Here is a 24809-nt window from a genome sequence, read left to right as displayed (position 1 = left end):
ACTGAAAACTGACCCTGAACCCTAAAAATACCCCTTTACCCAAAATCCCAAACATATAACCTTTTAAAAATAATTATATACTTACTAATACTTACATTGTAATAGTATGCGTTGTAACGGTATCTGCGTTTTAAAAACATGCTTTGTAAATGTATGCGTTGTAAAAGTTTTTGCAATTTAAAAGTTTTGTTGTAATGGTAGTGCATAGTAAAAGTAGCGTTGTAAACGTTGCATACCCACTCCAGTGGGTGCAACAGTAGGGAAAGTGTTGGATAGCGTAGGGGTTAAAATTACTATTCCAACTTCAGAGAGTGCAATAGTAGGGAAAGTAAATACTTCACAAATATATATAAATAACATAAATATTAATACCAATTACAAATAATTAAAATATTAAAAAAGTGTATACAAATATTAAATATTTATTTATAAATACAAAATAAAATTATTTAATTATAAAAATTGCCTACTCATACTAATTAATTACCTATTAACAATAAATTAATTTACAATTTAAAAATTAATAACTTATTTTCAATTACCAATTATATTTTAATTAATTACCAATTAATAATTAATTAACAATTAATTCTAAATAAATATCAATAAATAAATTAACATATTTAATAAATTATAATTAAATTACTTCCCACCCTATTCCCCTATAAACACACAACCCGCTACAGAAAATAAATTACTAAAATTAAAATATTTATCAATTAATCAATTATAATTAATTACCAATTATATTTTAATTAATTACCAATTAATAATTAATTAACAATTAATTCTAAATAAATATCAATAAATAAATTAACATATTTAATTAATTATAATTAAATTACTTCCCACCCTATTCCCCTATAAACCCACAACCCGCTACAGAAAATAAATTACTAAAATTAAAATATATATCAATTAATCAATTATAATTAATTACCAATTATATTTTAATTAATTACCAATTAATAATTAATTAACAATTAATTCTAAATAAATATCAATACATAAATTAACATATTTAATTAATTATAATTAAATTACTTCCCACCCTATTCCCCTATAAACCCACAACCCGCTACAGAAAATAAATTACTAAAATTAAAATATTTATCAATTAATCAATTATAATTAATTACCAATTATATTTTAATTAATTACCAATTAATAATTAATTAACAATTAATTCTAAATAGATATTAATAAATAAATTAACATATTTAATTAATTAGAATTAAATTACTTCCCACCCTATTCCCCTATAAACCCACAACCCGCTACAGACTTATATTACACAAAAAATAAAAATTATTATTAACTTACCTTAAATTCGATATTTTTGTTGTCTATATTATGTCTAGTCGATATTATGTCCATTCTATATTTTTGATTCGATATTATGTCCATTCTATTCGATATTAATTTTCTCTAGTCGATATTTTTGTTGTCTATATTATGTCTAGTCGATATTATGTCCATTCTATATTTTTTACTCGATATTCTGTCCAGTCGAAATAAAAGACTCGATATTATGACTGTACACCATCTAAGTCACTGGGACCTGGGTTGTATAGATACTGAGAGGAGAGGGTCCCAGCGTGTTAGAGGAAATGATTACATATAATTATCCATAGAATTACTCAACAACAAATGATTTTATCCACACAGTTTAATTCACAGTGGGATAACGTATATTTGATATACATCATGTCAAAAGAATTAAATCAACTGTATTGAACATCATACAGTGCCCCGAGGAGGGAAAAGGGAACGTGATGGTGAGGAGATCGTGCAGTGGTGGGAGTAAGTGACAGTAAAATCAATCTTTAGAGCACTTATTCATGCTATCAACAAAGTAGCAACAACTTGCATGCCGCATAGTACTGTTATTCAAAGGAAGGCATACGACAAAGAGTACAGTGTATATACAATTTTTGGCGTGAAGTTGCCACAGTAAAAACAAACAGTCGACGTTTCGACCCTCTAGAAGTTGCAGGATCGATTAACCTTGCTGTGGGGTCTTCATCAGGACCATAAGGGGAGGGTTGGGGCAAAGGACCAAACGGTCCGCGTGCAGCGGTTGTCTGGTCAGGCCGATGAATCAGGTAGACTCCGGTGGCGTGGTACTGTATCAACTTAAGGCATAAAGATGAACCATCGGTACTTTGGCAGGTTCGTAACTTCTGGCGAATTCCGCAATCGAGATGAGTTCGATCAGTGCGACTCGCAAAGCTCCGAGCGCGGGCAACCCGCGCTCGGAGCTTTGCGAGTCGCACTGATCGAACTCATCACAATTAAACTGTGTGGATAAAATCATTTGTTGTTGAGTAATTCTATGGATAATTATATGTAATCATTTCCTCTAACACGCTGGGACCCTCTCCTCTCAGTACCTGTGAGATTGGGGCATCTAAGATCAAATTATCAAGATACCGAAACCTGACTTCCCCATGCCATATATGGCCTCTGTAGTAGTGTTACCTCACAGACCAGATTCATTAAACATCTTTCTGAAAACCAGGGCACTGTGACTTTTAAGGAGTCTTAAGCCAAGGTGCATGTTTTTATGTTAGAGGAGGTCATACTTAATGCTTCCCTCACACCCACAAGACTTTGCTTAACCAAAAATCTGGTTGTAGGTTAAGAGTTTGGAAAGAATTGGGTTCAGGAAGAATACATATAATTATTGTCTACTATTTTGTTTCTAATTTCAGAGCTGGTTTGCATGTTATGTCATTTGAATAGTGAACAATCTGCAGTTATTATAGTCCTGGGCTGTGGGCTCCTTGGAAGGGACTCTTCACACAGGTCTAAGGTTTCTATCACCAACAAGAATCCAAATCATCTGAGATGATAAGAACAGGGTGTCCTGTCCTGGTCTGTCCTTGATGATTATCAATGTCTTATTCAGTGAGCTGAGGTTGCCGATATCTTATTCTTTGATACACAGGTTGCAATGTCATATTATGAAGACTGAGGTGGCAATGTCTTATTCATTAAACCTAGGATGGCAATATCTTATTCAGGGAGACTAGAATGGTAATGTCTTAATCATCAAGCCTAGGGTGGCATTGTCTTATTAACTGAGTCCAGAGTGGCAATGTCTTAGTCATCAAGCCTATAGTGTCAATGTCTTATTCACTGACTCCAGAGTGGCAATATCTTAATCATTAAGCCTATAGTGTCAATATCTTATTCATCGAGTCCAGAGGGGCAATGTCATAGTCATCAAGCCTACGGTGGCAATGTCTCATTCACAGTGTCCAAAGTGGCAATGTCTCAGTCATCAAGCCTATAGTGGCATAGTGTCAATGTCTTTTTCACTGAGTCCAGAGTAGCAATGTCTTAGTCATCAAGCCTAGAGCTGCAATGTCTTATTCACAGAGCCCAGAGTGGCAATGTCTTAATCATTAAGCCTATAGTGTCAATATCTTATTCATGGAGTCCAGAGGGGCAATGTCTTAGTCATCAAGCCTAGGGTGGTAATGTCTCATTCACGGAGTCCAGAGTGGCAATGTATTAGCCAGCACGCCTGGGGTGCTAACTTCTTATTCACTGGGCTGTGGTTGTGCATTTATACTCTGCGTCACTTTCATGGTGACAGCTGATTGACAAGTCACTGCACTGCCTCACTTGTTTCATGAAATGGTTGGGCTGCTTTTACGCCTGCTGTGGTGCATACTACCGGCATCCTGTGCGGCTGCCCCAAACTAACACTGTTTTTCTTCCACAGCCTCACGAAACTGACACCATCGATGACAAAGAGTTTAAGAGTCTGTTCCAAAAGTTGGTGGGACAGGTAAGTGGATCAGAAGAGAAGACGGGTCAGTAAGAAACACTTGTGTTTAAAGGACCTTCAGTGGAGCAGAGTGTTACCACCAGCAGTGTGTTTTCATAGCGCCTGAAATGGGAAGACATGTATGGGCTTGGTGTGGGAAACAAGAAAAAGAAGGAAAAAAGGTGTGATTTCTCCCATGACCAAGTTAGGTAATGTCAGGACTCAATAATTTAGAGAAAGCACCAATATCCAGAACACATTTGTTCTATTTTATTATCCTTTCATTTCACTGCAGATTTGTGGACATTTCACAGTGAGGCAAACACCGACACATACTCGATGTCGGGTCTGACCCTCGATGATTGCTGTTTTTAGTTTCTCTTTTAACAGGGCTGCCCCTAGTGCCCCTGCACCCAACCCCACCCTGCCCATGGGCATTTCTCCACCTCCAACTGCAGTGCTGTTTTATAAAGCTCTGCAGGGCTGGCGACAAAATGTGCATTGGCCATAAAAAGAATGAGACACAAAGTCTGCATACCCACACAGCAAGCAACATTTCACTTGCTGGCTTTGTCAATTTGCATGACGAAAGCAATGCAACCCACATTACGATGGCGGTCGGACGACCGTATCTGGAAGGAGACCACCCGACATATAGTTGGCGGCTCCACCCGCCTTATTACGATCCGACAGCCATGAAGGGTGTTGGAAACATGCCTTTTTCAATTGCGGTTTGGCCATAAACGGGCCACAGCACAAGCCACCATTGGAAAAGGCATGTTTTTAAACTTCCATGCCTGGCACACACTGCATGAATGTTTGGGGGCACCACATGTGCCCCCAAAGTCCCATTCCGTCTGCCTTTACATGGCAGTCGGATATCCATGTAAAGGCAGAGGGAAAAGGGACATCGTAAACCCTACAGCGGTGCCTCTGCAGGAACCACCCTCATTGAAGGGAAAACGAGCCTGTGGGAGATGTCGGTTAGTCCCTTTGCCCACTGCCCTCCAACCGACCACTTCATTATGCGGCAGTCAGACCACAGGCTCAGATGTCAGACGGACTGCCACTGATCCGCCCAACATCATAATCGGGCCCTAAATGTAGAGTAGATCATCTACTGCTTGCATGTGTATCAGTGCTAGATATGACATAAATCACTCTGGGATCCTATAAATTGGATGTCAGGAGACGATCGCAGACAGTGTGTGGAGCAATAAGTAGAAGAATGATGTGGAGTAAAGCCTGACAGTCAACTTATACATTTGAGTTTTTAAAAAACTCAACTGCCAAAGAAATTATCAACAAGGATTAATGTTATACTAAGTCTATTTTGGCTTAATTGATTTGTATCAAATAAACTGGGGTAAGGCATCTGCTGCAGATATCTTTGTGTACCCAGCAGGTCCAGGATATTAACAGCAGTATGATAACTCTGGCAGTTAAAGCACTTGCTGAAGGAATCTTTATACAGTCTAGGCACGGGTCTGACTCATAATAAAATAGCAGAGAAGTTTGATGTGCCTGCTGCACAGGGCAGTGTGTAATATGCAGGTCACACAAACTGCACCCCTGGCTTTTTACAGTTGGATGACCCCTTCAATCCTCTTTTTCTTTTTTTTTAAAGAAATGCTTATTTCTCAATAATAGTTGAACTGCGGAAATTAAAAAGGCTTTACTTGATAAAATAAAATCACACCTCTCTGGGGTAAGGGGCCTTTCTTATAATTGTGACTTTGAGCACAGAGATCATGTGTGCAGTGCTAAGCTCCAAATGTGGCTACATGAGCAGCGGAGAGTCCTCTCCTTGTGTGGATCCTGTTGGCACCATAGGTGAGAGTGCTTGATGATTGTGTGTATGATGAGGCCAGGGGCTTGAGACTGGGTTTCTGGGTGGGCCCGGTGCTGTGGAAGACTGTGAATTTGTTGCCAGCTCAACTTTTCATCCGCCTTTTAAAAATTTTTCACTATGTCTATCCAAGTCTGGCCATCCATGTGGCACTTCTCATGTTCACCTCTGTTGCATCATAGACTATAACGAGCCATACAACTTCACTTGCGCCTATGGCCAACTCTCTGACAAACTTGTCATGTTATTTATTTTTATTTTATTTAAAAGGTTTTTTATAGCGCTACCTGACCCAAGAGTATCAGCGCGCTTTACAGATAGGTAAACAACATAGAGACAAATTACAAAGTGAATTAAACTAAACATAGGATAAGGCCTTTCAGTTATATGAGGGAAATGAGGAAAGAGGGAAACTAAGAGATAAATAAGGGAGACGAGGGGGGATAGAGGAGTAGGAGAGAGAAGGGAAGAAGGAGAGGGGGGGCGAAAATAGGAAAAGGAAGACGGAGGGGGTGTGTTGAGGAGAATACAAAGTAAGGACAGTGTCATTTCAGCGACGCGTCCTAGAGCACAGTGAGCCGTATGACCATGCTAGCACCCATGATGACCAGCTTACTCACTGACTCCTCATGTTCACCTCTGTCACATTCTAGTCCGCAGTGAGCCATATGATCACACATGTCCCTATGGCTCACTCAGAGACTAACTCACCGTAAGCAAAAGAAACTTTCCCTGCAGGGTTAAGTTTGCCTTCCTCAAATCTCCTATTCAGACTGAAAGTTGGAATGAGGCAACGTTTGCTTTTTGGAGAACCTTACCATCTCCCAGTAGTTATGATTCCAAAAAAGGTAAGGTAACCTTAATCTAGAGAGACAAAGAGTCTGATTCTGTAACCCTGCACAGACATCCTAATAAGGTTCCAAAGGAGTCCTTACCCACGAACATGTCGTGGCACGAGTCATCACTGGACCCTCTCACCCAGGATGATGATACCTCTGGGTCTCAGGTCGTAATTTTATCAAACTACTGCATGCACACACTCATGCAAACTAACTTTGAAGGACACATTGGCCATCCCTGGTAAGGGTAGAATAGGCCCCAGAGGGTGCGCGGTGGGACCGCCTCTGTAGTCCCACTCGCATCAAGACTCCTGGTCTGCTTTCTGACATGAAATGCCTTCTGCCCCCCCCCCCCCCTTGCATCCATAGGCTTCAAGGAGCTGTAAAGAGGTACATCAGGTACACATTAAGCCTGGACGTCTAGATTTAACATCTACGACTCCCTCCATGTCCATGTGTAAATGCTGGCACACTTTCTAAGTACTTAGTATTTCTGCTCTCCTGTGTTTAAATGATGGCTGCACTTTCAAGAGCCAGGTAAGTGCGAGTGTGTGAATTATAAGCATGCATGGAGACCCAGCACAGGACGGCAGCAGACCACAGCGGCAATCCATACATACAGCAATAAATGGGGTCAGAACAGATGGGATGACGTCAGTCTCTAAGCTATCATAAAATACCTTATATCACAGTTTACCTTTGATCAATGTTTATTTAGAGCCACGGATTTAAAAACATTTGTCTCTTGTGCCTTTCACTGAAATAAATACTGCTTTCCCTAAATTGTCTTTCTTGCCTTCTGGATTGCAGTGCCCGAAGCGATGTAATGTGCTAAATGAGTGTAAACACGATAACTTGGATTTATAAAACACACACCGGGATTTTGTTCCTAGCTAAAATGGAAGCTGGCAAGCGCAGTGAGGCTGTAAACATGTCACACGTCCTCCGCCACGCCTGTCCATCTCTTCGAGCTGTGCATACATGTCTGGGCGCCTCGCTGGCCTCTCGTCTAAGCATCTCTACAGATGGAGAGCTAAAGATGCCAACTGTGGAGCATCACTGTGTTATATGGAGACGTCGTAAAACGTCAGGTCAAAGGCCAAATGACCTGTCACTCTGGGAGCCTCCAGCTTTTTAATGACTCAGCTGGCAGCCGGAGCATGCTCGGTCACCCGATCATGGAGGGTGCGACAGAGGCAGGCAAGCTCGCCTCGCGCTGGCGAGAAATGCCGCACTACTGCTCAGCAGGTTTGCGCCCGTCGCCAAGCGACATTTATTTTGCACGAATACATCTAGGGACATCCCGCCAACAAGTGCCCTGGTTTTTCACTCCAGGTGCAACGACCCTCTATTCTAATCCACAGTATGCAAACGAGTGGAGTAACACAAATTGATCTACCCCCACCCACCTGCAATGTGGTGAGGGGCCCCTGAGTCTCGCATTTCTCAGAAATATTCATTGTCCTTGGGCTAAATGGGCGATTCTTGAACGGCTGAGGGCTCCTGGAAGCATGCTGGGCAGTTGCCCCGGGTGCCCCATGAGCATAGGGGACCCATGCAGACCAGACACGAGCACAGGGGCCCCATGTAGACCAGAAACTAGCATAGGGGGCCCCATGCAGACCAGAAACGAGCATAGGGGCCCCATGCAGACCAGAAACGAGCATAGGGTCCCCATACAGACCAGATACGAGCATAGGAGCCCCATGCAGAACAGAAACGAGCATAGGGTCCCCATACAGACCAGATACGAGCATAGGAGCCCCATGCAGAACAGAAACGAGCATAGGGGCCCCATGCAGAACAGAAACGAGCTTAGTGGACCTTGCAGACAAGAAACGAGCATAGGGGCCCCATGCAGACCAGAAACGAACATAGGGGCCCCATGCAGACCAGAAACGAGCATAGGGGCACCATGCAGACCAGATACGAGCATATGGGACCCATACAGACCAGATACGAGCATAGGAGCCCCATGCAGACCAGAAACGAGCATAGGGGCCCCATGCAGAACAGAAACGAGCATAGGGGCCCCATGCAGAACAGAAACGAGCATAGGAGCCCCATGCAGACCAGAAACGAGCATAGGGGCCCCATGCAGAACAGAAACGAGCTTAGTGGACCTTGCAGACAAGAAACGAGCATAGGGGCCCCATGCAGACCAGAAACGAACATAGGGGCCCCATGCAGACCAGAAACGAGCATAGGGGCACCATGCAGACCAGATGCGAGCATATGGGCCCCATACAGACCAGATACGAGCATAGGGGCCCCATGGAGACCAGAAACGATCATAGGAGCCCCATGCAGACCAGCTACGAGCATAGGGGCCCCATGCAGACCAGAAACGAGCATAGGGGCCCCATGCAAACCAGAATTTAACACAAATTTTCCATAAAATGTTTTTATTCCTGTGAGTGGTTGTGTAGGCAGAGCCCAGTGCACTGCTTATCCGGGGGCCTATTATGCTGTTAGGACGGCCCTCCTGAAGGGTACGGCCCCCCTCCACCGCAGAGGCTTCAGGGGCCTATGTTATACCAACGTATTCTCAAGACATCCACTTACCTCCTTCATCCCTCCTGTATCCTGTACATTTTGTGTAGCATGAGATAGCTCTGCTGTTCATTGTCTTCCCTCCTCTCCCCCAGTAACTCTTTTCTACCCCTTTTCAATAGTTTTTTCTGAAAATACGAGTCTACTTTACCATAGTTTTAATTCGCTCTCCTGCAGTCTCCTGTTCGCTCTCACATCATCCTGAAAGTTGTGTTTTCTTTTCACAGGACAATGAGATGACAGCATCCGAGCTCCAGACTGTCCTGAACAGAATTGTATCAAAACGTGAGTTTATTGTGCATTTTTCACAGGAGAGACTGACTCACAGGTTGAGAGTTCAGAGAGGGTAATATTAAAGACATATTGAGCCACGGCATGAACCCTTGAGTAGGACTGACTGTACTTGTGAGACAGCGCAAACTCAGTTATTAAAGGAGCTGGGATGCGTGAGTGCCTTACCTCACACAATCACTGTGCATTGGACCAGGGCATATGGAGACGGGGATCTTGGGGTGTCTTTCTGAAAAAACCTGAACCATTGAAGCTGGTAGGATGATAAAGTCACTGCTCACATCTTCACTGATATTGTTCTAGTGAATATTGACACCGAGAATATTGTGGCGTACTAATACCGAGTACCAAATACCAAGGACGAAATATCGAATGGTAAGTGCTCATAGGAAAGTATAGATATACTATTCATAACTTCACATCTATGAACCTTGAAGATATATGCACCGCCGTTGGCACAAATATGTGGAGTTAGGTATGGAAAATGTAGAATAAGGGCCTGATTTAGCTCTCGGTGGACGGGTTACTCTGTTACAATAGTGATGGATATCCCGTCCATCGAAATATAAATCCCATTCATATACTACGGGATTTATATTTCGCTGGACGGGATATCCGTCGCTGTTGTGATGGAGCAACCCGTCCGCTAAGATCTAAATCAGGCCCTAGCTTACCTGGCAATATTTTATTTTCGATGTTATGTCCTTACCATTCTGGCCCATTAATATTGATAAATCAATCTTCAGGAGGCACGCCTTCAGTGATCTATGGATTGTAGGTTTGAATCTCACAAGGCAGGTAAAGTTTGTAAATTGAATACAATTGAATTGGGTAATAAACAGAGAGAGGGGTTGGCCTAACGGCTAAGGCGCTCGTCCTCGTATCTGGGTTCGAGTCTCGGTAACGACGCCAAAACCTCCTGTGATTCTGGGCAAATCTCTTAATCTCCCCGTGCCTAAAATGAATGTGTGTCCTCATGTAACGTAACTGGTGCTATGTAAAGCACTCTGATACCTGATTCGGTTCGGGTCTAGTTCGCGCTATATAAAACTCTACCAAAAAGAACCCCATAATTGAGCAAAAATAAGACCTGTGGGTACTTCATTCACTCTCTCAGACCCTTCTCAACCCTAGCTCCTCAGGGCTTTAGTGGTTTGAACAACCAAAACCCTGCTATTGCGGCAATGCGGTCCTGTACGTACCAAACCGTGTTGCAAGTGTGGGCTGCTTTGCTTTTAAAGGATCCTGTTTGTAACGACGCGCCTCACACTGACATCAGTCCACCTCGCCTTCAAGTGAAATTTGCAACATGTATTTATTTCTTTATTTGAGGGGTATAATCAGTTCATGGTGCTGTGTCGTGGAGGTTCCTCATCAATTCCAGCTTAGTTAATGTAAGTGTCCAAACTAAAGGACCCTATCTGTTCTTCTGGCAAAGAGACAATGCTTGGTAGTTTTAAAGTGACCTGAGTACAGTGATGGATGTTAGGCATAGTGTTGGGGCGGTAGCGTGACCATGGCTGTGGATTGTTAGTGAATTGCTGTGGGGTGATATTGTGGTGCTATAAAGTGAGGCAGTATGTTGATGATGGTGTAATATTTCATGAATTGACATTGGCTGATACTAGCCAGTATTTAGATTTGCCCTTATTTCCACTGTTATGTAATACATTCAACAAGAATTCTTGTTGATGCATCTGATTCAGTGATGGACATTCTTACATTCCTACACATGCATCTGTTGCCTTGTTATTACCTCCTTGCATTTCCTGCATGCATCCGATGCAGTGGTGTTAGCTTCCTCGACTTCTTGGGATGCATCTTTCGCAGTTGTGTCACCTTCTTACATCCTTTGCTAATGCCTTGGTTGCAGTCACGTCTCCTTCTTACGTTCATGCTTATGCGTCTCGTGCCGCAATGCCGCTATACAGCATTCCTTGCTGATGTACCTGCTGCAGTGGTGTGAAATTCCCACATTTCTGTCGATACATCTATTGCAGTGGTGCCACATTCTTAAATTCATTGCTGATTATTCCTCTCTCATGGTGTCACCATCTTGTATTCCTTAGTGAGGGCTCTGTTGCAGTGATGTCACCTTTATCCCTTCCTACTGGTTAGCCTGTTGCCCTGATGTTCACTTCTCACATTTGAGAGTGGAGAAGTGTGGCTCAATGGTTAGAGCGGCAGACCCTGATGCAGAGGTCTGGCCCGGGACCAGGGTTCAATTCCTGCCTTGACTGGTCTCGGCGGATCTTGGGCTCATAATTCCTTGGACCTGATTTCTCGCCTCGGTGCCTACTCTAAGCATGGGTCCCACGCTGCAACTCTGGGCAATAGCTTGCTTAGTCTCCACAATGGCCCCCTACAGCGCTAGGGATGCCTGGTTGCACCCTGGGATGCCCAGGAGTGGACATTTCACGGGGAAAAACCAGGAAGGGTTCGCTAGCGCTATGAGTACAGCGCCAGGACACTCAGGAGTATCAGTGCGCTTTACAAGTACGTCTACATTTACATTTACATTTACATTTCTTACTGATGCATTCATATCACCTCATACATACATACATGCTAATGCACATCAGTTGTAATATGTTCTTCTCACATTCGTCGCTGTTGCAGCTGTTGCGGGGGCGTCAAATTCTGACATTTTATTGCTGGTGTAGATATTGCGACAAGTTCACCTTCTTAGATTACTTGCTGATGTATCTGTGGCAGTGTTGTCACTTCCTACATTCATTCCGATGGATCTCTTGGAGTGGTAGCAGCTTCTTCCATTCCTTGCGGATGCTGCTGTTGCAGTCGTCACCTTCTTGAATTCTTGCTAATGCCTCCATTGCAGTGTTGTCACTGTCCTAAGATACCTCTGATGCATCTGGGCATCATTGTTATGTCCTTATAATTCTTTTGATTCAGCTGTTGCACTTGTATCTGCTTTTTACATTCCTTGCTGGTGCTGCTGGTCCAGTCATGCCACCTTCTTACATTCTTGCTAATGCACCTGTTGCAGTGATGTCACATCAATGCCGGCTTTAAGGTTGTGCGACCAGTGCTATCGCGCCGTACGTGAAGGTCGAGGCGGAACCAATTGAGAAAACATAAGAGTAGCCTCTAGAATTTTTTCTGCGCTGCATTATTCAGGGGATAAGAACAACAACATGCTAACTCTGATGAATATTGCATTTGATGGAGGGATCTGTGATTTGCCTAGTGAAAGTTTTGACTCATTCTAAAGAAGCATAAAGGGTTAATGTTCCTGCTGAAAAGCACAACGTGTAGGATGCATATCATAGATTTGTATTTTGTTGTAGATAGCTCAGTAGGTTACTGCTTTGTCGCTGGTATCATTCTGTTAAATGCACTTCATAAATTAACCTACTTCTAATATAGCACGGTAAGCTATGAACTGATATAACAGTGCTGCATGCAAACAGCAGGTATAGGTTTAGAGCCTTTTTGATTTTTTTCTCAACCTTTTTTCATTCTAAAGTTTCAAAAAAAGGATTCCTTTGGGTAATATTACATTTTTATTAGTATAGACAACCCCAGCTACTATGGCACATTTTATATCCCAAGTTTGTGGGGCAGATTTACTAGCACTTTGTGCCGGATTTGCAACACCAAAGTGACACAAACCTGGTGCAATCTGTTGTTTTTGATTTACTTCCAGTCCAAATCCTGAATTGTGTTGCAAAGTTGCCCTAAAGTAACGTGCAATAGCCCTATGCTCTACTTTGTGTCAAGGGGACATACAATGGGAGATACATGGACATTCCATTCAACCATAGATTTTGAGGCTAATCCCTGGTGTCTGAATATGTAAACTAAATATATTGTGTGGACAGAATCGTGTCTCAAAAATATCGAGAAGGTAAGTGCAAATAGGTAAGCAAAGATTTACTATTCTTAGCGCCACAGCTACATACCATGAAGATATATATATATATATATCGTCAAGGTACATAAATGTGGAGTTATATATAGTAAAACTTTGCTTACCTGTAGAAACTTACTTTCACAATATTTGTGTCCTCGATACTCTTGAAACAATATTTTGTCCATACGATATTTATAACTCAATATTTTGTCCAAACACCTTAATCTCTATCTGTTATTATAATTGGTAGAAAGCAGTATGCATCAAAGCAGGCGTAACTGTAACTGAAATCTTTTCAAAATAAAACCAAAAGATACCCTTCCATTATCACATACACACTTTTACACCATCGTCAGGGCCGGTTTTTGAGCTGGTGGTGCCCAGTATGACAATGTTTGTTAACGACCCCCCAATGACCACCTCTGCCATGGATTCCCTCACTACGTTCCTTTAACAGTGCCCCTCAAGTCTCCATAACCACACACTCGCTCAGATGCATTTAATACGTTTTATAGTGCCACTCATTCCAATGTAGTGTTTCAGAGCACTTTGTTTCACAAACACACAACACAGAGACAATCAATCATATGTGTGTACATCAGTGTATAGGAATGTTACATAAGACAGTGGACTACAAGGTGTAGGAGCCACATGCCATCCATACTCGTAGGCAGAATAGTTTAATAGTGCTTTGTCTGAAGAAGCACAAACTCAGAATTTAAAACATAACACCATGGTTGGGGGTTACATTTAATAATAAGCATTGTTTTTTTTACCGAAATGAACCGTTTTTTGCAACATTACAATAAAGAAAGACTGGGAGGAAAAAACATAACGTTCAAATCTTTACCCTGCAGTTTGCCTGCAGCTCTTTTTGACAGTTATTAGCTCACTGTTCTATATTAGGATTTTAACTTAGACACTGCGAGTAACAAATGGATCTTTCTGACAAAAGCACTGACATATTTATATTATACGCACTTTGTGATCTGCATGGTGCACATCCTTTGCTTCACGCATATTAACCCTCTGTAGCTACTTTATGATGAGTCAAAACCTTCACTGACTATTCAAAACTCGATCTCTCTCCAGGAAGAACATTAATCACAGGAGTTATCTTGACATTTTTATTGTTGTATGAAAATTGCTGGAGGCCAGGAACGCTGTAGGAGGGGCTTTTAATACTATACTATTCTTGCAAACACAGCGCCCCCTGTAGTCAGCACCCGGTGCAGTGGCACCAGTTACACCACCCTAGAGCCGGTCCTGACCATGGTGCAAGGGTGTTTACGTTAGTGCAGGGAAGCCTAAGGTAAGCCAGCATGAGGGTAAAGAGTAACACCATGTCTTAGTGGAGATGTCGCCGTAGTGCTCTCTCCTTTTCACAGAATATAGAGCAGCAACATTGATGACTGCGCCAAGTTGCATGAACTTTTAGTAACTCTGCCCCTTTGGTTCTTCAGATAAAGCACTCTTAACATATAATGGATACCATTATGGGTGCCATGTGACCCTCCTTGTCTTTTGTAGCAGCTCCTATACATTGGTTTATACATTCATTCATTGTCTCTGTATGTGTGTGTGTGACGTAATTCGCTTCGACACCTTACATTAATAGGAGTACTTCTGGAAAATAAAAATAAATATCAGAGAGGGGCTAAGGATAGATGGGGCCCCTCTTGGAGGGTGGTAGTGAGGACATCAGTGGATAAGGAAGCCACCGGACCCTGGGGATGGGGGCACCCACAAAGATCGTCACCCTGAGCACCACCAACACTAAAGCCATCCCGGTGTCACATTCATCCATTCTTTGCAGATGCAACTGTGCAAAGGTGTCACCTTCCTACATTCCTGCTGCTGCATCTACTGCCTGGTGGTGTCAAATGTTTACATTCCTTGCTGATCCTTCTGTTGCAGTGGTGTTTTTTTCTAATTCCTTGCTGGTGCAATGTTGAAGTTATGTTCCATCATACATTCCTTGCAGATGCTGTAGTGGCCACCATATTATATTTATTGCTGATGCATCTGTTTCAGTGGTGTCATCTTTTAATAATTCTGATGCATCTGTTGCAGGGATGTCAACTTCTTCTTACATTTCTTGCTGATGTAGTTGCCATCAAATCACCTTCTTAGATTGGTGGTTATGCATCTGTTGCCATAGAGACATCTTTTTACATTCTTTGCTGATGCATCTATCTGGTGGAGTCCCATCCTTACAGTCCTTGTTGTGACATCGGTTGCAGTGCTGTCATCTTCTTACATGCTAATGCATCTGCTGTGGTGTGGCCACCTTCCTTCATTACAGCTGATGCATATGTTGCTGTGTTGTCACGTTGTTAGATACCTAAATGTGTCTGGAGCACATGTTATACACAACACTCCTCAGTGTAAACATTATCACATTTATTCAAAAAGCCTTTTTTTTTATAAGAAACAATCCATGAAATGCAAAAATGTGAATACAATCTTAATGTGATAGGATACAGCCAAGGAAAGTATGCAATGAGTGTGAAACACTACTGGAGCAACAGCACACAAAGATTTTTCTGTAAATATATTCTGTGTTCCAAATATAATGGGTCTTCTGCTGTGTAAATTCAGCTTGATATTAAGAGCACAGTATGGTACAGTCACGTATGATGTACACGAGAGATTCAGCCTACACGTGTTTCGTCCAAATCGACTTCTTCAGGGCTTATAACAAAGTTCTCGACATCAATTAAATAAAAGTTCCAATGGTGCAAAAGCCAAATGTTCAGTATTCCAATTTTAACAAAAGCAGCATTTCTAAGAAACAAAACAAATGCGCAGAGAAACAATCCAGGAAATTAATCAATCACTGCAGAACTAGATGGTACTCCAACTAGTGTCCATAATACTGAATTTAGCTGTGTTTACGTCCTCTAAGTGTGTTGGATTCCAGTCCAGTGCTTAATTTATTAAAAAAATGAAGTGCCAGGGCCCTTCTTGGAAGGTCATTGCAACCTGCACCAAGCAATGCCCCAGACAGTGCTGCCAATGACAGTACCAACATAACACCTAACCATCGCACTCCTTCAAGTGTGACAATTCTGACTATTTAAGGCCACACAAAGCTATAATAATGTTGTGTGGGGCTGGTATTAGTACTTCCAATGCCATTTGACTTGATAAACACGTGCTCATCTCAGACAGCGCCACCATGTGGTGGACTGTCACTAGAGCTGATGCTGACAATTAAGTACAAGTGCCGAGCACCGCAAACGACCGGCTCAAATTAAGCACTGGATTTCACACAAATATATCCCTATGCTGATTAATCTGTTGTAGAGGTGTTGCCTTCTTACATTCCTTGATGATGCTTCAGCTCTAGTTCTGTAGCCGCACTACTTTCCTGCTGAGGCATCTTTTGTTGTGGTTGGACATTCTTACATTTCTGCGATGCATTTGTTGTCGTGGTGTTGCATTCTTGCATCCCTTATTGGTGCATGTGTTGCCGGATAGTCTCTTTACCCCTTACCCTTATAAATATTGAACAACTTGAAGAGAAATGCTGACTCTAGAGGTTCAGGAAATGCAAAGGTAACCAGCCCTCTGAAGAGGACGTCTTTCACAGAAACTGTTTGCTTCTTAATTGTACCTGATCGAATCTGAATTTCTCTTTCTAGGACCAGACATCAAAACAGATGGCTTCACGCTGGCTTGCTGCAGGGAAATGATCAGCCTGTTGGATGTATCCTTCAAATGTTGCTTTATCTTGCAATATAGCCTTACGAACACCTTTAAAAACTGATTAATCAATGACTATGGGCTTCTCTAGTCCACAAGATATTTAATCAAAATAATGCAATAAACTGGGAGTGTCCACAAGGAAGCAAAATTGTGCACATTAGACTATTTGCTCCCATCCAGGTGAGGGTGAGCTATCTGCTGGCAGGGTGAAGAAGTCCATGCCAGAGCTCAGGGCCACTGTAGTAAATGGTAGGGACTGTGCCCTCTTATAGTGGGGTGTGGAACAAAGCAAGCTCCATAGGACTGTGAAAAGCCAGCTGGTAATGGGGAAGATTTGATATGTATTGTATTTGCACTTCATACCACAGCTAAGCACAAAAGCACAGTTTGGGACATATAGCGCACTGCACCATAGGATTCTGCATTGTTCGACGATTGCTGTATTGAAGAGTGGCCTGTGTGAAAGCTTCGTGGTGGTGTGCATGAGTGATCAGAGTGGTGCTCTTATCAGGCCTTAGGTCATGAAGCCTACCTATGGGATATCCAGAAAAGGAGTGAGAGATAGAATGATCCACCTTACCTACATTTATTATTGTTCTTTCTATAGGGTCTCTAGAGGAACCACCCAGGCATGGTAGAGGGGCAGCCCAAGTCATGTCCTGGCTGCGGGTAAATGTGGCTGACGCTCTAGAAAATGCTCCTGCCATGTGCTGCAGGCAGCCAAAGATGGTATGTGTTATCGATATTTCAGTCCCCGCAGAAGTGATGAGGAGTACGCCACATGCCTGCACGTGACAGACGCAAGCACATATCATGCTGTGCATCACTCCTCTGGCAGCAGAGGGCAACTGGAGTGAAAGCTCTGTAGGGTCCATCCAGGAGGGAGAGGAGAGCCACCCATCGCCATGCGCTGGATACAGGCAGCCCGCATGAATGCCACATAGGTCCATTGAAGAGCAGCATGGCACGCACCAGACATTGGAGGTCATAGTAAATACTCTAAAGAGTCTTTTTTAGGAGTGATCCGCAGGTGTGCACTGGTTTCAGGCAGTCAGGTTACCAATGTCACAACTGGATGAGCAGGACCACAAACAAAGAATCAAGACAAGGTGAGACAAGCAAATGTGGTCAGCCAAATGTTGAGACTAAAGTTTCATGCTCAGCTGACACGTGTGGATGGATAAAATACATGGATGGGCGTTAATGTAAATGAATGTTGGAAGGATCAGACAGCAGCCGGTTGGGAAGGGGGTGGGTGGAATGCTAGTAGGAATGTACAATAAGATATTTTGGGTCCTTCGGAAGGAAAAATAGAGACAGACAAATGGTGCACAGATTTTCACATCAAAAAGACTGGGCAACCATCATCCCACAACCAAAGTATCCGCATTTACATTTCAAGTGTCATGGCTGAGGAGACTTCTGAAAACCAAGAGTGGGTGATGAGAGAATACCGTGGGCTGCCCTGGAAGGGTCAGGTGGGCTTTCTGTAGCCCATGGAAGCCCATCAGCCTTATAGATCTCACTTCAATGGCTGTTTTAACAGTGTAGGGCATTGGTTTTTGCAATCATGACAGACGACGGACGTTTTGGCTAAAACTCATTTTGGAGAAAATCCAAAACAAGAACATCAGTATCAAGTTGCCTGAAATTCCGGTCACAAACACAGGAAGAGAATGGGGGAATGGAGTGGGTACCACAGGTGATGGGTCTATTGGCCAGCACAGGAACCAACATGGAGGTGGCTTTGAAACAGGGACATGCTGCCAAGGGAAATAGAGATGCCCAGGGCTTCCTCAAAGCATGAGTTAATGGGGGAGATGAGTGAGACATAAACAGCCGTCTGACGTGCAATATCGAAGAGATTGCAAATTAAGGGGCTGTCAGGTTAATGTCACAATACATCTCAAAATGCCAGCTGACATCATCAAACAAAGCAACATCCTAGAATGACTATTGTTGGTGATTGTTAGTGATGCAGGACTGGGTAAAAATAACAGTTTTCATTTCTTCACACTAGACTGCTGCCTTAAAGGAGACCCCAGATAGGACCTAGGACAAGTGCCCACCAAGACTGCCAGCCGTGTAGTGGTGTTCCTGGACACCCAGTGGGGTAAAAATAGCCTATGAAACCCCTGCAGTGTGGGGCCGGACTGAGAGCTCCTGACTGGGTTCGGAGCATGAGGGGCCCCTGGCTTGAGAGCTCCTGATGGGGTCTGGAGCATTGGGGGCCCCCTGGATTGAGAGCTCCTGATGGCGTCTGGAGCGTTGGGGGGGCCCTGGACTGAGAGCTCCTCACTATGTCCGGAGCGTGGGGGGGGAGGCCCTGGACTGAGAGCTCCTGACTGTGTCCGGAGCATGGGGGGCCCTGGCTTGAGAGCTCCTGATGGGGTCTGGGGCGTTGGGGGGCCCCTGGATTGAGAGCTCCTGACTGAGTCTGGAGTGTGGGGGGCCCCCTCAAGTTTTGTTACAGCCTCTGCAATGCCATTGACCACGCGTAAATCGGCATGCATATACAAGAGTCGATTCATGGAATAATGAGTGTTGGGACGTGTGGCCATTCCTCTAGATGCATCCTTTCGCAGTTTTTCTTCTGGCCATCGTTCCTAAAGCAGAGGTTATTTATAAAAACTTCCGAATAAGTTGCATGGATGAGAGAATTCTAGCTGTGATTGACTTGCAGGCATTACTTATTGAAGCCCTTCTTGGAGGATCCAGCAAGCAGCACTTACAGAGGAGGTTGGCAGGCAGCCTCGCCTGCATTTATGTTCTAATTTGTGCTTTAAATGAATCCTTAGGAGTGTTCACTGCCACCTTTAGTAAACACGCATTTGAGCCTTAACAGCAAACTAAAGGATCGTGGGACCGGAACCCTGGATGTCACAGAATTCAAGGTCCTGTGGCTGAAGATTCAGAAGTATATAGTAAGTGCTCTCATGTCAGATTCCAGCATGTCCCGCCTTCTCCATCCTACAACAATCCATAAATCCAGACCTTCTGCTCACTCCCGGCCCTTCTCTCTTTCTTGGCCGCAAAAAACAAAGTTACTAATTTCCACTGGTACCTAATTCTTAAACCAAATCATAATTCTGCACCGGTACATTTACTCCATCACATGGGCACAGATTTATTGATTTTTAGAATACACAAAGGTTTCCAAATTTACTCTTGGAAAATTGTGACAGTGGTTTCTAGAAGTATGGCTTAAAAAGTGTTGTGAATTCCTAATTACATCTACGCAAAGGCAGTTCGTCAGGTGTAATTGTTCATAGCATACAACTGCGCAAATGTTTTTTCATTAGTTCAATTGACTTTTTTTATTTAATTTTTTCTCCACAAGGAAAATACTTTTCCTTGTGGAGGACCTAATCATCCCCAACAGTTCTGAGGGAATTTCCCTCTGCATTCCCCGATTGGAAACAGATTTACGCCTGCCCTTGACAGGAGTAAATCTATGACCATTTCCAAAGTGTGAATGGATGGTGGGAAAGTATGTGGTGACCCACAAATCTGTGAATTTGTAGTTGTGCACACACCTTTCAAAGTACTCCTGCCATAGAATGCCCAGATCCCGCCTGTAGGAGAGGACTTACCATATACAATATTTCACCTTACTTGGTTAACGTAATACATGAGTAACTCCTTTTCAAGTTCAAATTCACATTTTATATATTTCAAAAGTGATTTTTTACTTTTTTTTTTGCAGAGTTTTATATAGCGCAAACTAGACCCGAACCGAATCAGGTATCAGAGCGCTTTACATATTTTTCCAGTTACGTTACATTTTACGTTTTCCAGTTACTTTCATTTTAGGCACGGGGAGATTAAGTGATTTGCCCAGAATCACAGGAGGTTTTGGCGTCGTTACCGAGACTCGAACCCAGATCCCCAGGTCCGAGGTCGAGCGCCCTAGCTGTTAGGCCAACTCCTCTCCCTGGAACTCAAGCTAAACTACACAAAGAAATGATTTAGTGAACTGGGTCCCACCCTGAGACTTCATGTGTCCTAAACCTCTAGCAATGATTCTTGCCAAATCTTTGACCATTTTGATGTTAACAATGCTTCTCCTTTTTAAGTTTATACATTTTTATTGTTTTATTTTATTTATTAAAGTTTTGTATAGCGCTAGCTGGACCCGAGGGTATCAGAGCGCTTCACAGCAAGTACAGAGGCGTTAGACAGACATTGCTGACGGAAAACAAGGCATGGGGCACATGAGCGAGTACAGTCTGTACAATAGCAGCCAAGCGTAAAACAGGGCGGACAGTCATAGGCAAGTCAATCAGCTCTAGGGTCAACGAGATCATGGAACTTCAAAGTCCAGGTGGAGTTCTAGTATGCTCCGGAACGTTCGAGGAAGAGGACTTTGAGTAACTTCTTGAATTTCGGGAAGGATGCGGTCATTCTGATGTGTGGAGGGATGGAGTTCCAGATCTTGAGAGCATTGCCCGCAAAGGATTTGCTAGATGTTGAGAGTTTCTGGGATTTCAGAGGAATGAGTAGGAGCGTGTTGGAGCTTCTGAGGTTTCTAGACTGACCGGCCCTTTTGAGCTTGTTGGCCAGGTATTCAGGTTTGCCTGTATGCAGGGCTTTGTGTGTGAGGCAGGCTGTGCGGAAGCTGGCTCATTGGTCAATAGGGAGCCACTTCAGATCCTTAAGAGCTGGGGTGATGTGCTCATATTTCTTTGTTCCCGTGACCATTCTTGCAGCGGCATTTAGGGTAGAGGTCAGAGGTCGCAGGTGCGATTTGGCTGTCCCAGTCAGAGTGGCAATGCCGTAGTCAATTCTGGAGAGTACCAGAGCCTGCGTGGCCTGTTTCAGGTCTTTCGTGGGGAGAAATGGTTTTAATTTGTAGAGCAATTTCAGGTTCAGGAAAGCACTTTTGGCAGTTTTTGAGACGTGTTCTTTCATATCCAGTTTGGGGTCAAGGGTGATCCCTAGGGATTTTATGGAGTTCGATGGAACAAGAGAAACATTCAGGGCATTTAATGCTTTGAGCCATTCAAGAATTTGGGGGGTTTCCTATTTGTTTGAGATGAGGAGCACTTCTGTTTTTTCTTCATTGAGTTTGAGGTGGTTGGATGAGAGCCAGAGTTGGACTTCGGTAAGTGTGTGGTTCAGTCTGTGGATGTCTGTGATTGATGTGGTTTTCAGATAGAGTTGAGTGTCGTCCGCATATAGGTGGAAGGGGATGTTAGCTTTCCTTAGAATTGAGGTGAGGGGCTCCATGTAGATGTTGAAGAGTTGTGGAGAGAGTACTGACCCTTGAGGGACTCCTCTGCTGATGGGAAGAATGTCCGATTCTCAGCTTTTAATTTTGATTCTTTGTGTGCGGTTGTTGAGAAAGGAGGAGAACCGCAGCCACAAGCAAAATATAGCAAGGCTTCAAAGGTGCCCATCATATTTATTTAGGGGAGTGTTTTCAAAGCTATCTCTAGAAGTCATACATCTGTACTTCATGGACTTTCTCTTCTTTTTTTACTTAAAAAAAATCTCCAGGAGTACTTGTGGAAGCCTTAGCTGTCCTCACGTACTCTTGTTGTGCTACACTTACTTCTGCAGGTCACACGCAGGAGTAAGTATCGCTGAAATTCACATTAGCACATTAAACGTATTGCTCTTCTCTTCTGTGGCAGGAAACTGTTATAATCTCCTGTTTTTAACAGAAACATTTTCATTGTTGTAGAAACATTCTTTGCCCAATACTTCAGGGAGTGTTTGGCAGTTTGTCCACCCCGTTTCCACAGTAATTTCTGATATTTCTGCCATGAAAATGTGCCCAGTGGATGTGAAAACCATAAGGAAAGTTTGTGAGTACCACAAAGTTTCACATTCGCTGGAACACCCATGTTCCCATCCATGACTCTAAAGCTAATATTCTGGTAGATCAGTCTAGCCCTATACCTTGCACTTCGAAAAGGAAAGTCTTCTCCCGGAAATAAAAGCATTTCAGTCCAGTGAAAGCCCACTCTAGTTTATTGGGATCACATACAAAAAATACACATAGAGCTGTTTTTTTTATAATGCTTCAAACCAAATAAAGAACATGAAAATACAATCTCAAATAAGCAACATGGTCTGCTTGCTTATTTTGATGCTATACTTATGAGGAAAGGATACTGCTATGTTGGATGTACATTATTCCTTCTTGGAAAATTGTTTCAATAGACTATTGCTGCACATGGAAAGCCCACTGACATTAGGAATGTTTTGTTAAGGGTTGTTTTTTCTTGTTGTTTTCTGTCACAGTGGTAGGTTAAGTAGCTCGTTTACTGAGTAATGTGCCAAGTGCCTGGAGAATTTCATTAATGTGTTTGTTACCTGACTGGTGTATTTATTGTCTGCCGAATTTTTATAATTTGTCGCCTGTCCAATTTCAGGCATTTGTTTGCTGCCTGATGAATTTCAATAGTTTGTTTGTTATCTGATCCTTTTCAGTATTTTTTTTTAATTGCCTGACAAATTTCAGGAATGTATCTCTTGCCTGACCAATTGCATTCTATGTTTACTTCACCCTTTTGCTAGGCACTTAGAGTAAATAGTGATAAACATTTCTGACCCAGGTTCAGCACTTCCAAAGATCCATTCAAGTGTTTCCAGAATATCATCTACATGGATCTGTGTCTGTCTGTGCCGATAAGACAGCAAGAAATGTCCTGCAGAAGTCCTCAGCCTCTAGAATGCCCCTGTGTCTTTTCATCATCTGAAACTCATCATTCAATATCACTGGATCTGTCTGATCATTCCGCATATGGCTCTCATCCTCTCCTTTTGATAAGGCTGGCTCTCTACAGAGACACAAATTATTCTGCCTTCTTCGTGCCTTCAGATAATGTGATGGAGTGAGCTGTGTAGAATGCTGGAGCTAAGGCCTTTGCTGCCAGATTTGGGTTCAGTAGTTCTGGTCTCTGGCCCTGCAAAGAAGTCCACAATGGAAGTGCTGATGGAGTGAGTACCAGGTAGCTCTCTCTGTTACACCTCTGCAAAGCATCTCCCTCTGATCTTCGAGGTATACACTCCATCAGGTCACATTAAAGGGTAAGATCTGAGATGAAGGTCTAAACATGGCACTTTTACTCCAGCTGCAACTACACATATGCAGTTGGGATCTGCCAGGCGTCCACTCTCATTAGGTCTTCAAATAGCGCCCGCTTAGCATCACACCAAGCAGGTGAATTGCTCTGATTTCTTCAACTCTGGGTCAGATTAAAGAAAGACCCTCCACGTTGGGCTCCCAGCAGCGCTTTCCGAGATAATCTTTCTGAAGATTATACTTTCTAAAACAATGCCTTCTCAAGTTAATACTTTCCAAGATAATCCTTCTAAAAATTATACTTTTCACGATAATACCTTCCCAAGATCATACTCATCAAGATAGTCGTTCTCAAGATTATAATTATTAAGATACCTTCTCAAGATTATACTTTCTGAGATAATACCTTCCCAAGACAATACTTTCCCAGATAATAATTTCCAAGATTATACTTTCCCTGATAATAACTTCCTAAAATTGGAGCCAACTGACCCCAACCGAAGATGATCTACAGGAGTTCACACAAGAAGTTGACCTACCTGCACTAGATGAAGAGGCGGCAACTTTGTGGGACGTGAGATCGAAGTACGGGAGGTGCATGTAGCCATCAAAAGTATGAACTGTTACAAAACCCCAGGCCCTTCGGCCTCCTGATAGAATTTTACTTCACCTACATTGACCTCCTAGCTCCCCAACTCACACGATTATATAACGATGCCAAGAGGCTTGGCAAACTACCTGTCTCCCCTAGAGAGGCGACCATCATTCCTCTACTAAAGCTGGGCAAGCATGCATGGGATAGAATTACATATCGCCCTTTATCCATGCTCAATCTCGATTATAAAATACTAAGTAGGATCCTGGTCTCCCGTTTGCTCCCT

At 42.9% G+C, this 24809-nt stretch overlaps 1 protein-coding gene across 1 annotated transcript in view; it reads left to right on the top strand.

The window, feature by feature from the left end:
- Positions 1–24809, top strand: part of CAPN8 (calpain 8) — a 197606-nt gene that overhangs the window by 154543 nt on the left and 18254 nt on the right. The window contains exons 13-16 of the mRNA XM_078649840.1: positions 3734–3799; positions 9247–9304; positions 16832–16896; positions 19751–19819. Coding sequence (XP_078505966.1) covers positions 3734–3799; positions 9247–9304; positions 16832–16896; positions 19751–19819 — 258 coding nt within the window. The remainder of the gene's footprint in view (positions 1–3733; positions 3800–9246; positions 9305–16831; positions 16897–19750; positions 19820–24809) is intronic.

This window comes from Lissotriton helveticus, chromosome 6 (assembly GCF_964261635.1).
Source record: "Lissotriton helveticus chromosome 6, aLisHel1.1, whole genome shotgun sequence".
Classification (NCBI taxonomy): domain Eukaryota; kingdom Metazoa; phylum Chordata; class Amphibia; order Caudata; family Salamandridae; genus Lissotriton; species Lissotriton helveticus.
The sequence above is the reverse complement of the archived record's forward strand: the minus strand, read 5'-3'. Positions and strand labels throughout refer to the sequence as shown.